Source organism: Dromiciops gliroides, chromosome 2, assembly GCF_019393635.1.
Source record: "Dromiciops gliroides isolate mDroGli1 chromosome 2, mDroGli1.pri, whole genome shotgun sequence".
In the NCBI taxonomy this organism is placed as follows: domain Eukaryota; kingdom Metazoa; phylum Chordata; class Mammalia; order Microbiotheria; family Microbiotheriidae; genus Dromiciops; species Dromiciops gliroides.
In genome coordinates this window covers 71,673,610-71,700,317 of record NC_057862.1, presented here as the reverse complement: position 1 = coordinate 71,700,317, position 26,708 = coordinate 71,673,610, and the positions used below count along the sequence as shown (strand labels likewise).

At 37.8% G+C, this 26,708-nt stretch overlaps 1 protein-coding gene across 1 annotated transcript in view; it reads right to left on the bottom strand.

Moving 5' to 3' along the window:
* WDFY4 (WDFY family member 4) overlaps nt 1-26,708 on the bottom strand; it is a 346,483-nt gene that overhangs the window by 182,572 nt on the left and 137,203 nt on the right. Inside the window, 3 exon segments of the mRNA XM_043980868.1 lie at nt 14,342-14,478; nt 16,604-16,789; nt 25,379-25,500. Of these exon segments, the coding sequence (XP_043836803.1) occupies nt 14,342-14,478; nt 16,604-16,789; nt 25,379-25,500 (445 nt within the window).

The window sequence follows — 26,708 nt, the reverse complement described above, 5'->3', positions numbered from 1 at the left end:
TATCCCTTGTTAATCTTATCTAATTCCAATGTTCCCTGTAAGCAAATGGAATAAAAATCTCTATCTCAATCACTGAATCCTTCCCTGAGCTCCTGGCTCACATTTCTGCCTGGACATATCTACCTGATGGCCTGCTATCATTTCAAATTCAACATATCCAAGAGTATGACCTCATCATCATAAACAAATCCACTCTTCTCAACTTCTCTATTCCTTTTAATGACAGCACCATTCCCTAGGTCACCAAGGTCAAAAAAATTTAGTAACCTTTGTCTCCCTCCTCTTCCACTCCCATGTTCAATCTGTTGTCAACCTCCATAAATTCCATCTCTTCAATGATACTTCCATAGTATACAGTTGGAAGGACAATCTATAGAGTTTGCTCATAATTAAATATATCTGAGGGAAAACACCTCAATTAAATAACTGGAACCAGAAATTGAACTGGAGAATTGAAGAAGCTTCCTTAATTTCATTCAAGTCTCAGCCAAAGTGCATCTTGTAAAAAAGTAATAATAATAAGGTCTAGGACAGACCTCCTTAATGTTAGTGCCTTCCATCTGGCATTGTCTCTAATTTACTTTACATATTTCCTGGTTTTACATAGCTGTTTTCATACTGTCTTTCTTAGACCACGAGGTGCTTGAGAACAGGGGTTATCTTGCCTTTCTTTGTATCCCAAGCACTTAGCACAGTGCCTGACATATGACATGTACTTAATAAATGTTAATTGATTGCCTAAATGAAGGAGAACAGAGGGGACACTAACATTGTGAAACTGTAAAGTTCTTTTAATGGTGCCAGGTTCTGCCTGAAACAAAGGCCTACATTTTAAAAAGCCGGTATGCTATGACTGAATCAGTGGAATACTTTAGATTTCAGGCATTTGTAGTTTTAGGTCACCCAAAGGACAATCCACAGAAATCCTATCTTTTAAAAAAAATTATTGTGGATAGCCAGATGGCACAGTGGATAAAGCGCCAGCCCTGGATTCAGGAGGACCTGAGTACAAATCCAGCCTCAGACACTTGAGACTAGTTGTGTGACCCTGGGCAAGTCACTTAACCTTCATTGCCCTGCCCCCCCCAATTTTTTTTCCTTAATATAGCTAGAAAAATAAACAAACGGAAAAAAATAATTCCACTCCTTTTGTGCATATGATTCTTCACTGAACTCAGATCATTCCAAGATTTAGCACTTCTATCATTATTCTTATGGTATCATGTCATGCTTTCATATTCAACCTTCATTACCTTCCCTTGCTTCTACCTTCCAAAAGTACCTTTAAAAAATCTAAGACTGTTGATGATTTCCCTGTGAATCTATATTGATCTATTTAGACCAAATGTCTTTTCTTTCTTTTCATTGAAATTGTTTCCAGTTATGTCTTGAGAATTTTATTCTTGCAAGTTTCACATCCGTTTTATGCTGACTTCTCTTGCCCAGTTTTAGTTCACAGGATCTTACCTATACTTTGTTGAACATTTTGATATCAGCACTCCCCAAATCTAGGGCAAATGTCAGATTATGTTGCAAGTTCCTATATTTCCGTATCACATAATTTTAAATTGGAGAAGTCCATCATTTCCACCTCAGCATTAAGTTTCTCCTGGCTAATGAGTATTAGGTCTAGAACAACAATTCCCATTGTTGATTTCTCCACTTGTTGAAGGACTAAATGATCATTAAAGCCAGCCAATAAATTATTAGCTTTTCTGGTTTTGTCAGGGAGAGAGTATCAACAGATGCTTGGTTAATTGGACATCTGTTGGATTTCTACTGCCTCTTTGTTTTCTTTTCGAAGGATTCCTTCCATGGAACATCTTTTCTTGCTGAAAAAAGAGTCAGGAAGTACTCTTTCAACTGTGTCACCTTTTCTTCTAGGAGTAAGCCCAATTTTCATTTTATATAATCATAGTTACTTAATTGTCTAGGAGACAGAATTTTTGTTGCGGCTATATGATCCCAATCCTCCAAATTCACTGAAATAGAGGTCCTACCTTTTCTGTGGCACCTCCTTTTGAGTGGTGTTTTTATCCACCACAGGAGGCTAGCTATTTTTTACACCTATTTACTAAGTCTGAGACCCCCTAAGGAAGGCTTTTTACTTTTTTAACTGGTTTTCTGACCCAGTTAGGGTTGGTCAATAATTAATAAATTCCTGCCAACACCATCCCAAAAGCACTAGTTGAATTGTTTTGTCTTAGTTATTCTTCTGAAGTTCAAATTTGAGGTATTTCTTATTTGTTTTTTTCTGTTTTCTCCTCTCACCCCTTGGTCTCACACTTGTATGCTGTGCCCCTTTCCTTTCCCGTGTTTTTCTGACATATACTATTCGGCTCTGTGCCTTTTCTAGACTCTATTCCTCTTGTATGAGGTGTCACCTTCCATTGCCCTCAAACTCTATGCTGGATGCAAATTAATCAGCCTTGATTCACAGCCTTATTCTAGCTAACCCTTGACTCCAATATTTCCCCAGACTCATCATCATTACAAATCCATCTCTACTGATGTCTTACTCTGATGGCTCATCATGGATTCCTGAAAGAATGCCAGTGCAACACAAGCTTTGGCACTTGGTTACACACTAGATAATCATGAATAAATAAATGCTTGGTGATTGATTGATCAGTCTAGCTAAGTTCAGAAAGGCTCATCTCTGAAAGCTGGCTACAAAGAGAGAGAGAGAGATGTTTTTAAGCTATAGCAACTTGCTAATTCAATTCAATTCAAATGTTCATTATTTACAAAAGTTTTTTAGATGCTAAGGATACAAAAACAGAATGATATAGTCCTTGCCCTTAAGGAGATGATAGCTTACTGGGAAGATACCATATGTACACAAATAAATGTAAAATATAAACACAATTGTATGAAGTAATTTTAAGAACAAGAGAATATCAACTGGGAGAAATATTGGTGAGTCCACATTTGAGCTGTCCTTTGAAGAAAAGCTAGACCAGCTAGGTGGTGCAGTGGATAGAGAGCTGGGCCCGGAATCAGGGAGACTCATGCTCCCGAGTTCAAATCTGGCCTCAGATACCTAACTTGCCCATGACCCTGGGAAAGCCACTTAACCCTGTATGGCTCAGTTTCCTCATCTGTAAAATGAGCCGGAGAAGGAAATGACAAACCACTCCAGTATCTTTGTCAAGATAACCCAAAACGGGGTCACAAAGAATCAGACATGACTGAAAAATGACTGAACAACAACAAAAGTGAATTGAATCATTTAAAAGTACACATTTTCATTATAGAAGGAAAGTTCTCTTGAAAATTACTGAGAGCCTACTAAACATAAATCAATATTGCTTATGAATGGAATATTTGACTAGTGGTCAGGCTATAAATCTAAAAACTGGGGCCTAGAAATGACTTGAGCAGGGTCACATAGTAAATGGGGGACAGATGTCAGGCCTTGAATCTCAGTACTCTGCCATGAAATCTGAATTCTAGGCCAGATTGAGAATAAGAAGTAAGCAGAGGACAGCCTGGCCTCTCTGTGTGCCAAAGTCTTTGCTGTAAGATAGCAATAATATCCCTTGCCCTACATATTCCATAGTCTTACCATCAGAATGAAATAAAGGAGTTCTAAAAATATTATTTAAAACTCCATACAAAATACATACACTTATTTCATATTTGACCATTAGCAGACCTTGTTTGTACTGTGATTATTTTTCAAGCCTAAGGGAATTCAGATGTCCTAGTTCCATTAGACTTAATTAAATTTATTCCCCAGTTCATGATAACATAGTATGTTTCTTGGTAAAAAAGATGTAAGACATTTATTTCTATTTCAGAATTTGCCTTTTAGAGGTTAAGTGAAACTATTTGGAAACAGAGTCAAGAGAATTCCACAGAACAGAGGAAGAAAACTTCCAAGATGCTAAACCACAAGACAAGATCCTAGTGATAGCCAGACTTCTGCCCTTCCCTATCACTAGAAAACCTCAATTTATCCCCTCAGGCCTTTAAGAAAAATCTGTCATTTGGCTCCTGGAGTAATCCAGCCTTGTCTATAGCTGTATGTGGGTGTAATCAGAAGGGGGTTGGGTTTGAATCAAGGCACTTGGGTTCAAATCTAAGCCCTTCTTCTTAACTATTTCTATGAAGTTGAGCAACTCACTTATGCTTGCTGATTACTAATTGCTTATAAATAATCATAATAATAGCTAACATTCGCGTAGTGCTTACTATGTGTCAGACACCATGCTAAGCACTTTACTACAATTATTATCTCATTTGATCCTCACAACAACTCTGGGAGGTTGGCGATGTTATTATCCCCACTTTACAGAGAGGAAGCTAAAGCATATAGAGATGAAATGACTTACTCAGGGTCACACAGCTAGTAAGTATCTGGAGCCACATTGGAACTTAAGTCTTCCTGACACCAGGTCCAGTGCTCTATCCACTATGCCACCTAGATGTCTATTTCCTCATTTTTAAAGTGAGGGAATTGGACTGGCTGACTTTTAAGGTACCCCTTATACCAAGTTGGAAGGACCTGAATTAAAATCTCACCTCAGACACTTACTAGCTGTGTGACACTGGGCAAATAATTTAAGCCCAATTGCCGTAAACATCCAGGCCCATCGCCAGTCATCCTGATGTATATCTTGCCACTGGATCCAGATGACTGGAGGAGAGAGTGAGGTTGGTGACTCTGCACAGCCTTCCCTCACTTAAATCCAATTCATTGCAAGTCATGACATCGCCCTGATGTCATGGTCCTCTTTGGTAACAAAGAACAAACAACAATGATCCTATGAAATCTAAGGACCCTTCTAGCACTGTCTAAGATCCTGCAATCCTAAGTGAAATATTCAGTTTGATTGGTGTATGTAGGATTAAAAAATGTCCAGTGAAGCATTTTCTTATTACTGTCCTCGCTCATCCGATGGGGTTGTGGTGAGTCTAGTATATTAATAATAGTAAAATAATAGCTAACATTTATGTAATGTTTTCTGTTCCACAGAATGCTTAATATGTGTTATCTCATTTGATCCTCACAAGAACCCTTTGAAGTAGATGCTATTATTATTCTTATTTCACACATGAGGAAACTGAGGCTGAAATAGGTTAAATATGACCAAGATCACATAGTGAGTATCTGAGGCAGGGGTCTAACTTATATACTACATACACTATTTATGACCGCTATACTAGTCTACGGTACCACCTAGATGTGTAAGCCTTAAAGCACTACATAATTAGAAGTTATTACTTACCATAATCAAAGGCACTGGAGATTTTCTGAAAGCCTCCATTTAAAAAGGTCCTACAGCCCAGACATTTCTCTCTCTCTTTTTAAGTGTTTCACATAATTATTATATTACTTCTTAAAATACACATTCTTATTTAAAATTTTGAGTTCAAAATTCCATCCCTCCTTTCTTCCCTCCCCTATCCACTCCCTGAGGCAATAAGCAATAAGATATAGGTTATACATTTACAACTAGCCCAGACATTTCTCATCAGCCACTCTTTGCATTTGATTCCATCATCATCATGCCCCCTCACCAGGTACCTTCTTCCCTTAACTCCCTCTTCAGCTTCCTTTTGTACGTTGTCTTTTCCCACTAAACTGTAAACTCCTTGAGGTCAGGAACTATCTCTTTTTGATTTCTATCTCCAGCTCTTAGTGCAGTACTTGGCACTTAGAAGGCATGAATATTGTATTGTATCATATATCATATCTTATCATATATCATATATCATACCATATATTGAAATGGACTGTATTAGACTGGACTATACTACGTTGTATTGTGTCATGTTGTGTTGTGTATGTATTGGGTCTAAGAAACCGGGATGACGACAACCTGTAAAGAAGTTCCACAAACTTTTCAGGAATAACAGGGCATCAGAAGGAATGCTGCTAATAACTAACAGAAAAATTCTCCACGCTCTCACTCCCAGTGAAAATGTGATGGGCTTCTCCCTGCACATACTGCTGTGTGTTAACATATTAAAAAATCTGGTTTGATGAGTAATTTCTAGAATAAGACTGTTTGAATGCATTGTCTCAGGCAAGGCAGATGACACATTAGCCCAAGACCCCTATGTAGACAAGCTGTGGATAATTAGAATGACCTGTGCAAATTGTGTTTGTCAGCCTCCATTATCCCTTCCATTTCCTCTTCTCTTTGTTTTCCCCATAGGTCCTGCTTGTCTGCTGGGAGGTAGATAAAGGAGATTTCAGTGGAAAAGCAAAGGGAGGACTCATCAGATGGCAGAACCTTTTGACAGGGGAGCTAAGCAAGAGAGTCATCAGAATTCTTTCTTGCCACATGGTGTTGAAATCAACTGTGTCAAAGTAGCAAATGGATCAAACTCCCAGGGCTTCCAAGTTCTATGAATGGAACTGTCTTCATTAAGTTATAATAGGCTCTCTACTCCCTGGATTTAGGTGAGTACCACTAGAGCTATAACTAGGAATTCTCATTCCTGGGATAAACTAGGGCAGCAACTCACTTTGGGTGCAGTCATGGAGGAGAGGAGGTAGCCTGTCTCCAAGACAGTGTGCCTGATGCCTGATGCATGGAAGAGGGTCTCTGATCTCTGCTTGGAAGAAGCAGAGGGGTATAGTGGAAGCGAAGGCAGGGCCCAGGAGATAAGACTATACAGTGCTGAGACACTGGGGGTGATGGGACAGTGGCCTCGGGCTAGATGAGGGCATAGGAGTCAGAAACACCATGCCAATGCAGGCAAACTAACAGGAAATCATATGAGGTACAGACACAATGGGCCTGAGAGCAACTGAAGGGAAGGGAGTAATGCCCCAAGATGTTGACATCTTGGGACAAAACTCTGCTTATCTTACCCTTGTCATGGCTTTGCTGCTTACCAATAATCTATTATTACGTGAAATTCTTTGTTTCCCCTACAAGAAAATGTCTACATCTCCTATTTGGGTACTTTTCCTAAAAAAAAAATTTTAAAACAACCTCATTATATTCACAATATACTTTGTTCCTAGGACTCTAGATAAGATTTTGTAATCATTCTGTGCCTCAGTTTCTCCATCTTTAAAATATCAATTAAAAGATAAAATGTGAGATTCTTTGTGAAATTTAACATTCAGGAACTTAGAACTTTTTAAAAAATAGCTATATATAAGGAAGCATCTAATTTTCACTGTTTTTTTTAACAATTTAAAGGAATGTGGGTTGTACATATGATAAAAAACCAAAAAATGCCCAGTGAGTTCATAATCACAACAGGAGGCCATACTTTTATAATATTTTAGTCTAACTCTCCAAAGTACGTTAACAGGAAAAAAATCATATCAACCTGGGCTCTAAGAGGATGTGGAGTCAACAAAAGAGGCAGAGAAGGAGCTACCAGAGCAGTATAAATTACATGAGTGGAGTACAATATCATGAAAGACAAGAAAGGAGTATATCAGGAGAGAGGGGGTAGATAATGCTATTAAATGTTGCAGAGAGATAAAGGATGAAGACAGAAAGTGGCCATGGGGTTTAGCAATAGGGAAATCCTTGGTGACTTTGGACACTGAGTGGTTTCAGTTAGGGTAGTGGGATGGGAAGCCAGATTATAAAAGGTTGATGAGTAATAGGGTTGTAACGAAATGGAGACAGCAAATGTTGACTACTCTTTCTATGAGTTTGGTAATCAATGTAGTCAAAGCTATGTAGGGCATAGCTTAAATGGGTATGAAGTCTACTTTTAATTCTAGAAAGAAGATGATAGGGAAAGAAGGAAAGAAATAATTCCTCAAAAAAAAATAATTCCTCAGCTTTGTCTTAGAAGTTCAGCTAACTCTCAAAGGGAAAACAAAGTTATATTGTTGAAGGTAAGTATTAGGAGTTAGGAACTGCACAGTATGTGTCTCACTCCAAGGAACAATTTATCAGAGCTACAGAGCTGTCAGTCGTTGACATGATAAGGAATAACACCGAATGAATAATGTTTCCTCCAATAGCAGCTCCTTTAATTACAAGCTTCTTCCTTCCAGAAGAGAGACAGAAGATGCAAAAACACCAATTTCATGCACTTGTGCCTGAATAATGTCTCCATGCTGCCTTTTCCAGATGGCAACCTTTTCACTGGAGGAACTAATGATGTGGGCATATTTAGGGAAAAACCAATAACGGAGTCTTTAACCTTCAACAACAAAAAGCATGTTGTACAAAATGTTCCTTGGGATACATTAACAAATATCAATTACATTGCTCACTGAGGTGTAATCAGCTGTAATAATCAAAATTAATTTAAAAAAATAATTAAACAGACCCCAGGGCAAATAGTTGATGCACTTATAGTATGACATCACAGTCTACATATGTACCTGGGAAGAAGATGTACCTTCTGTTAACAACAAAAGAGTCTCGAGGAAAATAAGACTTGCTTGCAGCAGAGGGATTCCAAGTGGTGTGAACTTAACTTCAGCCACACAGAAGAGAGCTTGTGACCTGTTCCATTCAGTCAATTCCAAAGTCCAGGATGGTGTAGTGGGTGACCAGCTCAGAGCACTCCCAGGTGAAAGAATGAGTGCTGATTTTTAAGTGATACCAAGTCAACCAAGATACGGTGGTATCACCTAGAATAGTGACCTCTGATGGGGGTGCTTTGGTCTTTCCCTAAGAAGGGGGAGGGTGTTGACCTTAAGTGGAGCATAGAACGACCTCAAAGATTACATGGTCAATCAGTTGGACAGTGGGAAGATAAATTGCATCCTCCCCATGATAGCTAATCATGGGGCTTGTCTGCTACCCAGTTACACCTACCTATATCCTTCCAGACACCTCCACTTTGAGCCCAACCCTCTGTTAGGAAAGATTTTTACCTCTGCTTGCTTTTTTTTTTGTGGGGCAATGGGGGTTAAGTGACTTGCCCAGGGTCACACAGCTAGTAAGTGTCAAGTGTCTGAGGCCGGATTTGAACTCAGGTACTCCTGCTTTATCTACTGTGCCACCTAGCTGCCCCTTCTGCTTGCTTTTGAAAGAGCACTTGTAACCTGACCACTCCTAAGTATCCACAGCAACATGCACTGGGGAAAAACGTCCATCCTTGCTGTATACCCACTCCCTTTCCTCTAAATCACCTCATGGCTGTAGGAAGTGCCCCTAGGAGGGTGGGCTTACAAGTAAGAGCCTTCTCTTTCCTTTGTATGTCTTGAGTTGGACTTAAGGGAGTCACGTGGAATGGGATTGTAGGTTGTGCTCTGCACCACAAACATGTTGACATCTTTCCCCCTCAACCCATCCTTCTGCTGAACTTCCCTATTTCTAGATTATCTCTATCCTTCCAGTCATTCCGGCTTGCAACCTGTCATCTTCAACTCTTCACTGCCTTTCACCCCATATAGCTAATCAGTTGTAAAATCTTGTCATTACTTTTCCATTGCTGTCATAACACATCTTGCATCTGTTCTCTTGTCTCTCTCTTTTTTGGGGGAGGAAATTGGGATTAAGTGACTTTCCCAGGGTCACACAGTTAGAAAGTGTCTGAGGCTGGATTTTAACTAAGGTCCTCCTATCTCCAGGATTGGTGCTTTATCCACCATACCACCCAGCTGCCCCTTGTTCCCTTGTCTTTACTCACTTAGGTACCACCAAAGTTCAAGGCCTCACCACTTCTTCCCTGGACCACTGCAATAGTCTCCCAACTGGGCTTCCTGCCCCTAGAATCCATCCTCCACACAACCACCAGTGATTTACTTAAAGCATGGATGTTACAATGTAACTCCATTGCTCTCAACAAATTAGTGGCTTCCTGCTGATTCTAGGATCACATATTTCACCTTTGTAATTACTTTTTCTGTGTAAGTTTGATTATATAACTATTAATAGAGTAGTATTTGTATACATTTTTACAAATACACAAATATAGTTGATTCATACTCATCTTTTTTAAACTGATAGAAGTGCATAAGCCACTGTAACCCACTGGCTCAGAAGGCTTGGCGGAACACTCCTGAAAAAATAGCACCTGAAACAAGAGACTGGAGTGTTCATTAAAAGGTGATCTTGCTGGTAACATTCCTGAAGAGACCTTCTAATATTCCTTCAGACAATTATTAGCTATGTGACTCTAGGCAAGTCACTTAACTCAATCTTCCTCAGTTTCCTCATTGATAAAATGGGATAGTAATAGCACCCACCTTCCAGCATTGTTTTAATTATAAAAATAAGATAACTGTAAAGTGTTTAGCACTCTGCCAGGCATAAAGTACCACATAAATGTTGGCCATTGTTGCTGTTGTTGTTAAATATAATATTATCAAGTTCAACAGATGAGCTACAGGTGGGCTGTCGACAAAGCCAGGTGTTCTGTTTTGGCGTGTGTGTGTGTGTGTGTGTGTGTGTGTGTGTGTGTGTGTGTGTGTGTGTGTAGTCAGACACTCATGTGGGCACATACACATACACACTCACAGAGGGCTGTGAGGACAGGGAAGAAGGCAGACAGTATCTGAACCTACAATTTCATCAAAGGCCCAGTACATTAAACTTTCAGTGTGTAATTTCTCTCCACTGATACAGTTCAGCAATCCCTCTGTAACTTATACTTTTAATGCATTACATGGAGCACCAAGAGATTCCATAACTTGACCATGGTTAGTATTTGTCAGAAGCGGAACTTGAACATAGATCTCCCTGTCTCTAAAGTCAACCCTCTAGTGACTGTACCCTTCTGTTATAGATCCTAGAAACACATGCACATACACACACACACACACAAACACACAAACACACTGGATTTCACAAAGTATCAATATATGAGAATGTTTTGGGTAATAACATCAAGTACATGTTCACTGTCACAATCACCATTCTTTAATATCACATGTACCGAGAACATAAATATTATAAATATTGTTTTTAAAATGTCCTTCAAATTTATAAAGAAAATTCTGTTTTCACACTTCCCTTCAGGACCCTAAATGTTGCTGTGACACACGGCAAAATAGAAAACGGACAATTCTCAAATTTTAAAGTGTTCAAAAGATAACAAATAGTTCTCCAAAAAAATGCAGCCTTCAAAAAATTATAATCATATTTTAAAATGATCTAAATCCCTAATGAGCAAAAGGCAAATAAAAACAACTCTTAGTTTTCACCTTTCAACCAACCAATTGGCAAAGGTGACAAGAAGATAGAAATAGTCAGTGTTGGGAGGATTGTGGAAAGACAAGCACAGTGATACACAATTGGCATAAGTGTAAATTGGTCTAACTAGTTCAGAAAATAAGTTATGATATGAAAGTGAGTTTGACATAGAAATCTCATGACTAACTATATACCTCTAAGAAGGTCAATGATAAAAAGAAAGGTCTCATATACACTAACATAGTTAATGTAGCACTTTTGTAGTAGCATAGGACTGGAAAAAAAATCAATGCTCCTTATTTGAGAAATGGCCAAACAACAGTGGGAAATTTATGTAATGGAAAATTACTGTCCTGAAAAAAAATGTTGGATGTGACGAATATAGAAAAGCCTGAGAAAATGTATATGAATTGATAAAAAGTAACATCAGCAGAACTAGAAATATATGTATATATATGTGTATATATACATATTTAATAACTATAGGAATATAAATAGAAAGAACAACACAATCAGAATACTGGGAAATTATAATGACCAAATTTGCCCCAAAGAAAACACATGAGAAGTCACCTTCCTCCACTCTTTTCATAGACAGGGAGTATGGGTGTAAAATACTACATAAAATGTCACACTTGTTAGATGTGTTGGCCAGTTTTGCTGAAATGGGTTCTTTCCCTTCTTTCAAATTATATGTTATAAGTGATGTGTTTCTGGGAGAAGGAGAAGAGAGGGATATAGTATGAAATATAGGTGATAAGAAATTAAAGATATCAACCATTTTTTAATTTAAAAAAAATTGGAAAAGGGCCACATGACCAACAGTTACCAGGGCTATAGAGGAAATAGCTCAAAAAGTCTCTATGCCCACCATCCCCTCCATAGCACACAGGAAACATTTCCCTATTTCTAATTGTGTGTTCCTCTTCCTAGAGTAATAAGGTGGGGATATAGAGAGACACGAGAAACCACAGGGGCATATTCTTGGTAGTAACTTCCCCCAAAGGAAATAATATCCATACCCCCAAACAATAATTCTAACTTTTTCTATAGCTTCTATCATAATCATTCTGAAAGCATCTGTTTTACCATGTTTCATCTTTCTAAGGCTGTTAGACACAGCCAGTATTCTACAATCTCTGGAGTTCACATACTAAGACTCAATTTCACTTCACTGAACTAGAGCAAGGCCCCCTAAACTTTTTCCACTCGTGACCCCTTTTTGTCTCAAAAAATGTTATGCGATCCCAGGGTATAAAATAGGCATACAAGTCAAATATTTACTGCCAAATTTTTCGTGACCCCATATGGGGTTCACAACTCACAGTTGAAGAGGCTTTGAGCTAGAGGACTGGGTTGGAGAGTGGAGGTCTGTTGTAAAATCCTTAGCACCTCCCTCTGAATCCTTCTGGGGCATTAGGCATAGGCCATGGCCAAGAAGCCTATGCCACCTCTGCTAGGGTGCACCTTCAGGCCACAGCCACACAACTTCTAAAGTTAAAAATGTGCTGCTGGCATCACAGGGACTTTTCACACTACATTTCCCATAATACACATATTCGAAAGGCCATTAGCAGGAAGAAGCATTTCCTTCCTTCATTTGGACAGAAGATTCTAGAACCACTGTTGCCAGCTCCCCCAATGACTATGAATTCATGAGGGCTCTTTGTTTTGTCCCTCCCCTTCTCCATCTGAAAGAGTTGCTCCTGAGAAATGATGTCATCATTGAACAGAGCCTCGGTGCTAACAAACAAGAACCAAGAGAAGACCATTAATGGCCACTGAACGGTTACCTTCATGGCCAATGGAAATACTGTTACCATGTCCCTGCAGGACCTCTACCCACTCCCTGCCTTTTTATTTTCATCTCCTTTTTATGCACTGTGCCTTCTCATTAGAAAGTATGTTCCTTGAGGTCAGGGACTGTATTTCTGATTGTATTTGTATCTCTAGCACTTAACCCAGTGCTTGGCACATAGTAAGCATCAGATAAATGCTTGTAGACTAGCCTGACTGAATTAACCCCTTAGATATAATACCCTTTGAAACTGTCCAGGGTAATGTTAACATATGTATCATAGTGCATACACAGAAAATATATAATGTATATGCACATGTATACTTATCCAATGTATCTTAGAAAATGCAAATAGAGCTGGCAAATAGCCTGTTGGCTACACAGAGTTACCATACCCACCAATGCTTCTTGATTAAATTGCAGCCCTGTTTTTAATATGACATTCTCTATGTCACTATTTCTGACTTAGCCTATATCTGCACTATTAACTCATTCCTAAGAAGGAAAAGCTGGAAATGATCAAGGTCATTTGCCATTGGGACCACCATCCACTAGAATCTAAGATGATTCCAGCCACAGCCAAAACCAAATAAAACATCAAGTCTCTTGAGATTAAAAATGAAGGGAAAAGTTTAATGCTTTCCTTTGTGAATCAGAAAGAAATCTATAAGACAAATGTAATAATGCAAGAAACTTCTCTTACAAAAGTAGCAAAATATTTGGGTGGAATCTTGCTATAACCCCTCCAAAGGAAGCGAAAGATATATTTTTATAGTTTGAGAGACTAAGCCCATGATTTATTTTCTTTTTTGTTTTTTTTTTGCGGGACAATGAGGGTTAAGTGACTTGCCCAGGGTCACACAGCTAGTAAGTGTCAAGTGTCTGAGGTCAGATTTGAACTCAGGTCCTCCTGAATCCAGGGCCAGTGCTTTATCCACTGTGCCACCTGGCTGCCCCGACCTATGATTTCTTTAATATAGGAAGGACCCTAGATAAATAAGTTACTCTATCAACGCGAGTCAGTACCTTCTCTTCAACTTAGTGAGTTGCCACAAGACTGAGAAGTAAAGAGACTTGGTGGGGGTGGGGGTCAGCTAGGTGGCGCAGTGGATAGAGCACCGGCCCTGGATTCAGAAGGACCTAAGTTCAAATCTGGCCTCAGACACTTGACACTTAACTAGCTGTGCGACCCTGGGTAAGTCACTTAACCCCAAGTGCTTCACCTTAATAAATAAATAAATATTATTGAGAGAGAGAGAGAGAGAGAGAGAGAGAGAGAGAGAGAGAGACTTGGTGGGGTCACATGTCCAGTAGATGTCAGAGGCAGGATTTGTACCTAGGCCTCTATGGTTTTGAAGTGGTTTTCTATCCACTATCCCATGCTTTTCCATACTTGTGCAAAATTAACCAAATGCCTTCAAGAAAAAGACACTAGACACTAGGCTACAAGGAAGTTTGAAGTTACCTCAGTCTTGCACTCAATTTCCTTTGTTTGCCGTCCTGGAATCAATCTCATTGCTGAAGACAAACTTCCGCTCCAGCTGGAGCCTTTGCTTTGATGCACAGTATTTGACTTGCTTGCCAGCATCTTCTTTTCAGATGCTATTGAGAAAAGAAAAAGAAACATACCTGAAATAAGAGGAAGTCAGTATAATTCATACAGCTTGGTAGATATTATAGGTAGAGAAATATTGAATTGATGAACTGTCTGGAATAAAAGTGTATTCCACATTATGATGATGGAATGATTGGCTATAAGCTAGAATGATTGGCCAATTGACTATCTTTCCATCCCACCATATTTATTTCACAACTTTCTATTAAGGGAGCCTTCATCCTCCCAATAAGCATGTTTGCAATTTCAGAGTCATCCTCATCTCTTTACTATCTCTTGTTCCATATTTCTAATCTGTTGTCAAATCTTGTGGTGTCTTCCTTCACTGCATTCCCCATCTCTGTCTGCTCTCCACTCACTCATTTCTGGCCTCTATCCCCTCTTTCTTGGACCACAGCAAATAGCTTCTAATTGGTTACCCTACCTCAAGTCCCTTCCCACTCCAATCTATCTTCACTCTATCAAAGCAATCATTCTACAATTCAGGTCTGACTGTGTCATTCCTTATAAATTCCAATAGCACCATATTAATAATACAACAATAATAACTATATAGCATTTACTATATACGAGGTACTATGCTAAGCACTTTACTGTAATTATTATTTCATTTAAACCTCGCAACAACTCTTGGAAGTATTTTCGTTTTACAGATGAAAAAACTGAGGCAAACAGAGGTTAAATGACTGGCTGAGGATAACACAGTAAGTTTCTGGGACTGAATTTGAACTCAAGTGTTTCTGATAATAGACCTGGTACTCTGAGCCACCAGCTGCTTCTATTACCCTCAAGATCAGATAAAAGTCCCCCGTTTAGCTTTTAAAGTGCTTCAAAACCTATCCTTTCCAACAAAACAAAACAAAAACCTATCCTTTCCTACTTTTTCAGTCTTATACTTTAGTCCCCTCTACATATGCACCACACTACAATCCAATTTCACTGGTTTCTATGTTATTCCCTACACATAACATTCCCATCTCCTCTCCCTGTGTCTTTGCATGTACCATCTCCATGCTCATGGGAGCCCAAGACACTCTTATCTCCTTATCTCCACCTCTAAGAATTCCTCACTTCCTTTAAGACACTGTTCAAATCCCACCTTCTGTGGGAGGCTTTTTTCTGGTACCTCTAGTTCTTCAGAACATCTTCTCTGAGATTACATCCAGTCTATTCTGTATCTATCCTTCATATATATGCCTAGTTATTTCATCTTCATCTCCCACATCAGAATATGAAGTCCTAAAGGCAGGATCTGTTTTTATCTTTCTTTGTATTTCCAGCCTGGTATAGTACATTACAATATAGTAAGTGCTTTATTAAATGCTTAATGATTTGGCTAGATAACCATTAATTTCTTATATATCATTTCTTTATATGTACAATTAATTGATATAAAATCAATAATAAAAACAATAATCATGGCTAGCATTTTATGTAGTGATATAAAATTTGCAAAAAGATTTATAAGAATATAGCGTGTGATAACTATCACTTTTTCTTTCATTTTAAATGAAATTCTGCCTTTAGAATGCATTAATGTGTATGATTTTTCAAATCTTTTATATTTAAATCAACTCAGGGTTAATTTGAAGTGCTGAATCAATATTGCTTTGAGATTATGGTTCAATATTTTATGGAAAGGAAGAAATGCTATCTTTGTTGGTTTGTATGGTTTGTTTAGCCATGTTAATTGGCAGAGAAGGGACAGTTCAAGGAACCAGATACCACAATACAGGAGCGATGAGGTAAGCCTTCATCCAGTTCCTGGATGTCACTGCTCCTCTTTCCACAAGGGTTAAAGTCCCAATGTACTTGAGGGAAGTGCCTTAAATGGGGTTGACTGACTAGACTCCTAGCCTTCTACTATTGCTCATTCCTAATGCCTCATCCATCTGGCTTGGGTGAGGAAAGGACTATAAACCTTCAGAAGGCACACATAGTTAGGAAAAACTCCACCAGTAAATCCTTGGTCCAATGACTGACCAGAAAAGATACAGCACCTATGCAGGGAAAGGCTGCATTTAGCTTCTTGTAAAATACTCAGGGGGGTTTTATGAACAAGGGTGCTCCATATAGCAAAAACAGTGATCTTTTAAGGTAAAAAGGAGAGACCTAAGTAATGCTGCCAAGACTTGAGAGTTGTCTCTTCCCACAGAGGTGTGATGTTTTCAATCTTTACTTCACTCTCCCCTGGCTTTACAGAGAGGTCCATCTTGAAGGCATCCTCTAGTGCTTGCCGTCTCTGATTCATGAGCTGATGCCAGAGGCCAAGGACTGTTTTCAGAACGCCATGTTGAACTAGGAAAAAGAGGAAGAAAAAGAAATAACCTAGGAAGGGATTCAAAAGCAGGCATCTGTGTTCAAAAGCAGGTATTATTGCAGGATAATCACTGTCTTTTCCATAACATCTATGTATTGATTTAAGGGACTGTGTGCAGGCTTTAGGAGATTAAGTGATTTGTTCAGTTTAACACAGGCAATCTATGGTCAAATATCATGGGCTAAACCCTATCTTCTTAAACTGTGGGTTGAGACCCCATATGGGGTCATATAACTGAATGTGGTGGCTGTGAAAAATTTGGCAACAGTAAAAGGTTAAGTATACCTATTTTATGTACCTATATACCCTGGGTTGCTTAAAATTCTTTCAAGTAAAAAGGGGGAATAGAAAAAGTTTAAGAAGCCCTGGGCTAGACTAGAGGTGTCTAACTCTAATAGAAGTGGTATTGACTTAGAAAACTACAAATGAACATTTTCTATGCTGGGTTATATTTGTATTTATTTTGTTAAACATTTTCCAATTATCCTTTAATTTGATACCTGAGATTTTCCAAGTTTTGCTGGTTGAAAGGACATATGCCTTTTATGTTCAGAACTTCTTCTCTAGGGTGTCTACTTTGCTTAATTAGGATTACCTCCTAAAGCCTGCTAAATCTTTTTTAAAAAATAAATTTTTATTGATATCTTTTGTTTTTACATTGTATACATTTCCCTTATAACCCTCATTTTCCTGAAAAGTCATCTTGTATAACTAAGAATTATTAAAAGAAAAACAGGAGAAAAAGAGAAAAATAATCAGTATAACCAATCCACATGAAGACATAATCTGAAAATATATACAGTGTTTCACATCTTTTAATGCAAAGGTGTTGGAGTATCGATAACTTCTCATATCTCCTCTTGGAGACAATGCTTTCTCTTTATGATTTTTCAACCTTCATTTTTGATTGTTTTATTTCCATTTACATCATGGTAGTAATTTTATATATTTTGGTAAATGTGTATATTTCTTGAATATGCATTAAATTTATGCAAATCTTTCCATGCTAATCTGTATTCATCTAATTCATTAGTTCTTAAAGCAAAGTAATATCCCACTCCATTCATGTTCCACAAATTGTTTATCCTTTCCTCAATCCATGAACATCTACTTTATTTATTTATTTATTTACTTACTTACTTATTTACTTTATTTTTTATTTTTGGTGAGGCAATTGGGGTTAAGTGACTTGTCCAGGGTAACACAGCTAGTAAGTATTAAGTGTCTGAGACAGGATTTGAACTCAGGTCCTCCTGACTCCAGGGCTGGTGCTCTATCCACTGTGCCACCTAGCTGCCCCTGAAAATCTACTTTATTTTCAATTCTTTGCTTCTATAAAAGGTACTGATATAAATATTTTTGTCCATATAGGGACTTTCTTCTTATGAATGACTTCTTCACAGTGCATGCCTAATGGTGGAATCTTTAGGACGAAAGGGATAAATATTCTAGTCATTTCTGTTGCATGATTCCAAATTGCTTTCCATAAAATAGTGGTAGTTTTTTGTGGTTATGGAGAATTGGAAATTAAAGGAATGCCCATAAATTGGGGAATGGCTAAACAATCTGTGGTATATGATTGTAATGGATTATAATTGTGCTATAAGAAATGACAAGCAGGCTGATTTCAGAAAGGCCTGGAAAGACTTATATAAATGGATGTATAGTGAAGTGAGCAAAACCAGGAGAATGCTGTACACAGTGACAGTAATATTGTTTGATGAAGAATTGTGAGTGAACTTAACTATTCTTAGCAATGCAATGATCCAAAACAATCCCAAAGGAATCAATGATGAAGCATATTATCCACCTCCAAAGAAAGAACTAATATTGGTTGAACACAAACTGAAGCATACTATTTTTCACTTTTGTTTTTTTCTTTCGTTCAAGTTTTCCTGTACAAAATGACTAATATGATAATGTTTTACATAATTGCATGTGTATAACCTATATCTGATTGCTTACTGCCTTAGGGATCAGGGAAGGCAGGAAAAGAAGGAGGGATAGAATTTGGAACTCAAAAATTTAAGTTAAAAAATGTTTATTTTTTTTAAAATGGTGATAATAATCCATTATATCTAAGCCACTTTTAGCAATTTTTCATTTTACTACCAGGCTTTCTTCTCACTATGCTGCCTACCCCTGCCCCCATTTAGCCTTTTTTCCCTTTTTCAAGTTTTTTTTTCCTTTCCTGTTTCATGCTTCCCTTGATATTTGGATAATGTTAAATGAAGTGGTTATATCCATCTATCGTCTCATACAACCTTAACATATGTATAAGATGAACTTTGTTGAAAAAGAAAAATGAAGTCTCCATTGTATGCTTCTGGTTTTTCCCCCCTGTAATTGTTAAAACAATATATTCCATGGTATCTTTTATTCCCTGAAGCTTAGTTAATTTGGTGACTGTGACAATGGATATGTTGTAGAAAAATCATCTATTAAAGCCTACCTGTGTCCTATTTTTTTGGTCAAAGATACCCTAAATACAGATTTAGATCATTCTCATAAAGAGATTATAGAGATGGGAAAGTAGGGATCTGGATCAGTAGTTACTAATGTTCTTAAGAACATCTTCTAATAAATAATAATACCATCCATGACTTATCCCAATTATTTTGTCTTTTAGATTGTGGTAGCAGGCTGGTAAGCCTGGGTCCAGTTAGGGATGCTCAGGCCCTGAGGGGGACACAATGACCATGTAGAAATATGGTTGATCAACTTGCTGGGATTAGTTAGAGATTACCTTTTCCTTAGAAAAGCAAAGTAGTTAATAAGCTAGATAGTGGTTAGTTAAACAGATAACAAAGCAGTCACCCAGAAAGCTGGGTGCTTTGAATTTACAGCATGGGCTTAGTTGGGATCCAGTCGTGTTTGCTATATGGTTAGGACCAACTAGTGAGAATAATCCCAAGTTAAGAATGTGACATATTTACTACTTCATGTACGACTCTCCCCAAGTAGCTAGCATCGTCATTTGCCAAACTGCTGTAACTTTTCAGTCTTAAGTCTCTCCCCCCATCCCCTTCTCTCCTCTATAAAATTGTCAGCTCCTTTGTTCTGGGAGTTGAAGTTTAGATTTCTCCCAGCCATTGCTGTTTGTGCTGACTGATAGAAAATGCTATAAATCTGTTCCTGCCCCCCCCCCCCGGTGCTGAAGCTTAGACTTCTTCTCCCAGGCCTTACCTCTATGTGCCAAATAATAAAAAAACTTTTACTTAAATTTTGATTGGATCGTGTGGGTGACTGATTCTTTAAACAAGGAATATTTTCAGAACCAATTTCGTGGTAACACAGATGCATGGTAAAAAACAAACAAACAAAAACTTCTTAAATACATTCAAAACTCTTTTGTCTTGAACAAAGATTGATTCTTTAGGTGCTTGATTTGGCCTAGTTTCTGTTCCTAATTGTGTTTCCTTTAGTGCCTCTTCCATGTCCTCACAAAGTACACTGTGGACTGAGATGTTAGAGTCCAAATTCAGCAATTCCATTGTCATCCATGATGAAGATAAATCACTATTGTGTTGTCAATAGTATTGATGTATTTAGTTGAGTTTTCTTTTTAAATTTGTTGCAGGAGGCTTTTCCAGGTCTCCCTAGTTGCTAATACCTTTCCCTCAAGGTTACCTTCCATTGACTCTAAAGTATCTTATGTGGATCTAGTTATTTATATCTTGCCCCTCTCATTAAAGTATGAAGTCCTTGAGGGCAGGGGCTATTTTTACCTTGATTTGTATCCTCTGAGTTTTGCACAGTACCTGGTGTATTGCAGGTGCTTAATAAATACTTTTAGAATGATTAATTGATTGAGGGAAATATTAGGGGAAAAAGTGATGTAAAAACAAAGCCATCAAAATACTATTTAGAAATAAATAAGGTTTAAAATTTTTTTTAATTTACTGAACATTTAGAAATTAATTACTCCAAAAACATTGAAGGTTCTGGGGGAGGGAAGCACAATAGTGGGAATAGAGAAAGCATTCAGCAAAGCTCTCCCAATATTCTCCTCCAGAATATATTTAAAAAGAACTCCTCAAATCAAATCTGAGTAACAGAGTGAGCAAAAGGTCCAAGTGAGGATGTTCTCCCAGCCCAAGACAGTTTAGAGAAGTTGGGAAATGGAGATCTATGAGACAGGGGTAAAGGCTGGCCTGAAGCTCGCGTGGATGAAACATCAGTGGTGGGACCAGGTAGTGGGGACAGAAGCAAGCAGAGCTTCAGGAGTTCTCAGCCAGAGTTGTGAAGGAACCTGGCAACTGTTCAAAAGAGATTATGAGAGATCCCTGTGCTAGCTACAGAACCAGATGCTAATTTCATTGCCTATACCTACTTTTGGTCATAGTTCAGAGGAGAAAGAGGAGTACTTTGGGTCAAAAGGATGAGTATATATAAACCCGAGGGGAAAAATTGTTTTCTTGTTACAACTGATGCACAGACCCTGAGGGAATAATCACTTCCAGGGGATCAGGGACCTTAAGGAGCATACTGATTGCAAACCAGGGGATAGGGGGTCCTTACTGGGTAATGTTTTCAGGCAGGTGGGGGGGCTCCTTAGCCTTGGCAGGCAAGCCGCCTAGGGGAAGGAAACCCTGATTTTAAACCTCTGCTGCCTTGGCGGCTATACCGATTTATGGGAAAGGCTTCGGGAATTAACCCCGAGGAAAAATCAGGAGTCTGAGTCCCTTAGGCAGTTGGATGTTGGACATCACATCCCTCTGGCAACTCCTGTGGCAGCACTTGTGCCAAACTGTATTGGCTCTGCCTCTCCTTTGGATCCACCAGCATCGCGGAGGGGGAAAACCTGCTGCATGGGTAACAGCTTGTTTTCCATATTGATCTGCCCAGGCCAGTGCCCTGGAGAGGACACTCCAGCTACTCCTCATGGGGTAGATACAACATGGGATGTGGCAGTTACCGGTTATAAGTCACTCAGGAGCTACGGCTCCCGTATCAGACTGCACAGCCACACCGTGGCCTGTGGCTCTTCAAGACACTGATCCATGGTTGTCGGCAACTGATGGAGGCCTACACTGGGTAATGACTAGAATGCAGACCAGGATTGCAGTAACCACACTTCTCCCTGGATCATATCACCTCAGAAGCACTGAAAAGACCCAAACCCCAATAACTAGCTCTGAAAACAGCAATGCAAAAAAAAGCCTCAAGTTTGAGACGATGTCCTTTCCCCCAACATATTGAAAACAGAGCAAAATATAAAGTTCAAAATAATGAAATAGGTTGGGAAAATGAGCAAACAACAACAAAAAAGAACCTGACTAAAAATCTAATATGGTGAAATGGAAGATCAACACACAAACTTAAACCTGAGAGAGCAAAAACAGAAAGAATACTACAGACCAATTTCCCTGATGAATATCAATGCATATATATGTAGGAGTATATATATATATACATATTTCAATTGGTCAGAATGTATAATATATGATATTTGTGTTATATACACATATATACTACATATTTATATACAATAAATTATGCATTATGACTAATTGGAATATATAATATTAAATATATACATATATAGTTATATATAATTATACATTACGACCAATTGGAATTTATACCAGGAATGCAGGACTGGTTAAATATTAGGAAAACTATTAGCATAAGTAATCATGTAAATGACAAAAAGGAACTAAATTTGTATGAGTATTTCAGTAGATGAAGAAAAAGCCTTTGGCAAAATGCAATACCCATTCCCACTAAAAACAGTAGAAAGCATAGAAATCAATGGAGTCTTTCTCAACATGATAGGTAGTATCTATCTAAAACAAAGAGCTAGTATTATCTGTAATGGGGATAGACTTAAAGCCTTTCAGAGAAGATCAGAGGTGAAGCAAGGATGTTCATTATGACCACCATTATTTGATATTATACTAGAAAGGCTAGCTATAGAAATAAGACCCCAAAAAAAGAAATTGAAGGAATAAAAAGAGACAATGAGGAAACAAAAGTATCACTATGCATATGACATGATGGCATACTTAGAAAATCCCAAGTAATCCACTAAAAAAAACTAGTTGAAATATTTAATAACTTCAGCAGTTACAGGATATAAAATAAACCTATATAAATCATCAGCACTTCTATATACTACCAACAAAACCCAGTAGCAAGTGATAGAAAGAGAAATTCCAATTAAAAGTAACTGCAGACAGTATCAAACACTGCAGAGTTTGCATGCTAAGACAAACTCAGGTATTATATGAACAAAATTATATATTTCACACAAATAAGGACAGATCTAAACAATTGGAGAAATACTCATTACTCATGGGTAGGATGAACAAATATAATTAAAATGAAAATTCTACCTGTTTGTTTATTCAGTGCCATACCAATCAAACTACCCAAAATTTCATTTTATAGAGCAAGAAAAAAAATCATAACAAAATTCACCTGGAAGAACAAAAGGTCAACAACATTAAGGGAATCAGTGAAAAATGTGAAGGAAAGTGATCTAGCAGTTCATATTTAAAACTATTTTACAAAGTAGTGATCATCAAAATAATCTGATACTGGCTAAGATATTGAGTGGTGGATCAGTGAAATATACTAGTCACGCAATACATGGTAGTAAATTACCACCATAATCCAATGTTTGATAAACCCAAAGATCCAAGATTTGGGGGTAAATAATTGCTAGGAAAACTGAAAAGCAGTTTGGCAGAAACTAGGCTGAGGCCAACATTTCAAGTCAAAATAGATAAATGATTTAGACATAAAGGGCGATAGCATAAATAAATTAGGAGAGCATGGAAAAATGTACCTGTCAGACCTATGGATAAGGAAGAATTTATGACCAAACAAGAAGTAAAGAGGATCACAGGAAGTAAAAGAGATAACTTTTATTTTATAAAATTTAAAAGTTTTTCCACAAATAAAACTTATGCAGCCAAAATTAGAAAGAAAACAGAAAACTAGGGAAAATGTTTATAATGAGTTTTTCTGATAAGGCCTTATTTCTCAAATATATAGGAAACTGAATCAGATTTCTAAAAATAAGAGCATTTTCCAAATATAAACGGTTAAAGGATATGAACAGGCAACTTTCAGAAGAAGAAATTAAAGCTATCAATAGTTACATGAAAAATATAGTCTAAGTCAGTATTCACTAGAGAAACACAAATTAAAAGAACTCTGAGACACTACCTCATACCTATCAGATTGGCTAACATGACTGAAAAGAAAAATGACAAATGCTGGGGCGGGGGGGGGGGGAGCGGGGGGGATGGTGGAAAAATCAGGACACTAATATACTGTTGGTGAATTTATGAATTGATACAACCATTCTGGAGAACTATTTGGAACTAAGCCCAAAAGCCTATAAAACTGTGCATATGGGGGCAGCTAGGTGGTGCAGTGGATAGAGCACCGGCCCTGGATTCAGGAGAACCTGAGTTCAGATCTGACCTCAGACACTTAACACTTACTAGCTGTGTGACCTTGGGCAAATCACTTAACCCCAATTGCCTCACTAAATAAAACAAAAACAAAAACAAAAACAAAAAAACAAAACAAAAAAACTGTGCATATCCTTTAAACCAGTAATACTACTATTTGGTCAGTATCCCAAAGAGGAGGTTAGACCAGATGATCTCCCAAGTCTCTTAAATTTATGATGTTATAAAGACACTAGGGAATTACAGAACACAGGTATGAGATTATACAAAGTAATGAATGAGAGACAGGGTCAAAGAAAATCTTTCTCTTATTTTGTTAAAGAAAATATAATCTAATGCCTTGATATTGTGAATGAAGGTTTTTGCTGTTGTGGTCATTGTTTTTGTAACCCTAAGTGAATATACATGTAAAAGGAAAAAATATAAACAGTGTGGTCTTTACAATGTTATGTATTATTTAATTTTATGTTGTGAATAGAATGTTCATTTCTCTTAACAGTTCCTAATTTATGAAATAAATATACCCCAAAGAATTATCTTATGAATACAGTTTTGTTATTATTTTTAATCTCAAATAAAAGATGTATTCCCTATTCCCAGCTCTGTTATACAGGTTAGAAAACTGAGGTAAGATTAACAAGCTTCTTCAAGCTAGTGTGTGAAGGTAGTTCCTATGATTTAGGTCCCTTGTATTCTGATCCCATGTTTAGACTGCATTTGCACTTCAGAGTTATGTCCTTAAGGTCCATCACATGGGGAAATCTTATGAGAACTCCTTTGAAGTGACATTTAGTATATTAAAATATAATACAAAAATTAAACCAGAGGTGGTCTAAGACAAATAGGTCTCTTGACAAATTCTATTCAACTGTGTCAAGGCAAAGGTTTCATTTATTCACTTTTCACTGTGCACCAAATATACTTACGTACTTCTTTCTTAGAGTTTAACCATGTTTAGCCATAGATATCCAGGGCCCTCCCTCTTCTGTCCTTTCAAACACTTCTCAACAATCTGATCTTTTATTCTAGGGAAAGATGAGTTGTCTATAGGACCCCTGACAAACCAGGTCAGTCAGCTCTGTCTTCTTCTCCCTCCCTTTGTCACCCCCACCAAAGTAAATAGCAAGTAAGATACATTACCATCACTCAGACTTGGAAGGCCTTCCTCTCCTGGTTCTCTCATGTCTTCAGGTGAGGAAAGGAAGACTTGGTGATAGGGACTCACTCTAGGTTTGGGTTCTAATCCAAACCCCTCTGGATAACTGGAGCCAACAAGAAAAGATCACCCAAACAGAGCTCAGTTTCTTTACTGTGTTTTTATTGTTTCACCTCCCCCCATCATTAATACTACAAGCATCTAGCAAATCCCCCAAACCTTAAGTTGGAAAAGTTAGTCCATTTAATGAGTTGACTCATCTCTTAGACATACATGGTGCAAGGCCCATCTCTTATACATACTGTGTGACCCTGAAGAGTCTTAACCTCCCAATCTCCTAGACAATGTTCTTAGATCCAAAGTTTCATAGAAATTATTACTCTGTCCTAAGCTCCTTGCTACAATGAAATTTTTAAAAGGCAACGTAAAATAAAAATAATACCTTTTGAAGGATTGGAAAAAAATACTTGGTGCTCCCCTCCCCAACTCTAATTAGGCCCTTTTAGGTTCTAGTATTAAAATAGCAACACCACCATCAACAACAAAAATAACTATACTGATAAGGATAAGGAAAGAACACACCAGCACCCAAAGAGATCCTCTTATTATTTTCAGAAGGAAGAAATATATGTTTTTGAAGACCATTTTGCTAACCACAGAGATCTAAGAAAGTATATGTCAGGAGTAAGCAATAGAACCATGTCAACTTCAACGACACAAGGTAAAAAACCACAGACCAGTCTAGATCCTTAAGATACCTTAGGTTTAAAAACAAATCCACAAGCCAAACCCACAGCTAAGAGTTTTTCCCTAATTAAATTCATACGGTGAGAATGATTTCATTAATTTACTGAATAAAAACTTACTAAGCACTGCAGGCAAAGACATTACCAGTAGTTTTGTGCCTAAGGCAAGCAGCTGTTATGGAAACAAGCCCATCCCATACCCTGCAAGACAATGGTATATTTTAGGGCCATTACTAAAAGAGATACCACGGGTTTGGTGCCAGGAGAGGAAATGAGGCACAGAAAAGTGTCCCCATTCCTACTGAGGGTGTTGGGGCCAGGCAGAGAAAGAGCAAGAGTGTGGGAATAACGTCTTCAAATATTGCCAGCATCACGCTCTAAATTTCTTACCTAAGGCAATTCCCCCAGGACCTCACCTTTCTTACATCTCCCCTTATAATGTTGAGAAGGAGGAAAAAGACACAGAAGACACTAAGTTGTATAAAAGACACTTTAAGAGCTTAGAATCATTTCATTTCAATGAAATTTTAATGCAAATTTTTTTAAAAAAAATGGAAATTCATAGAAA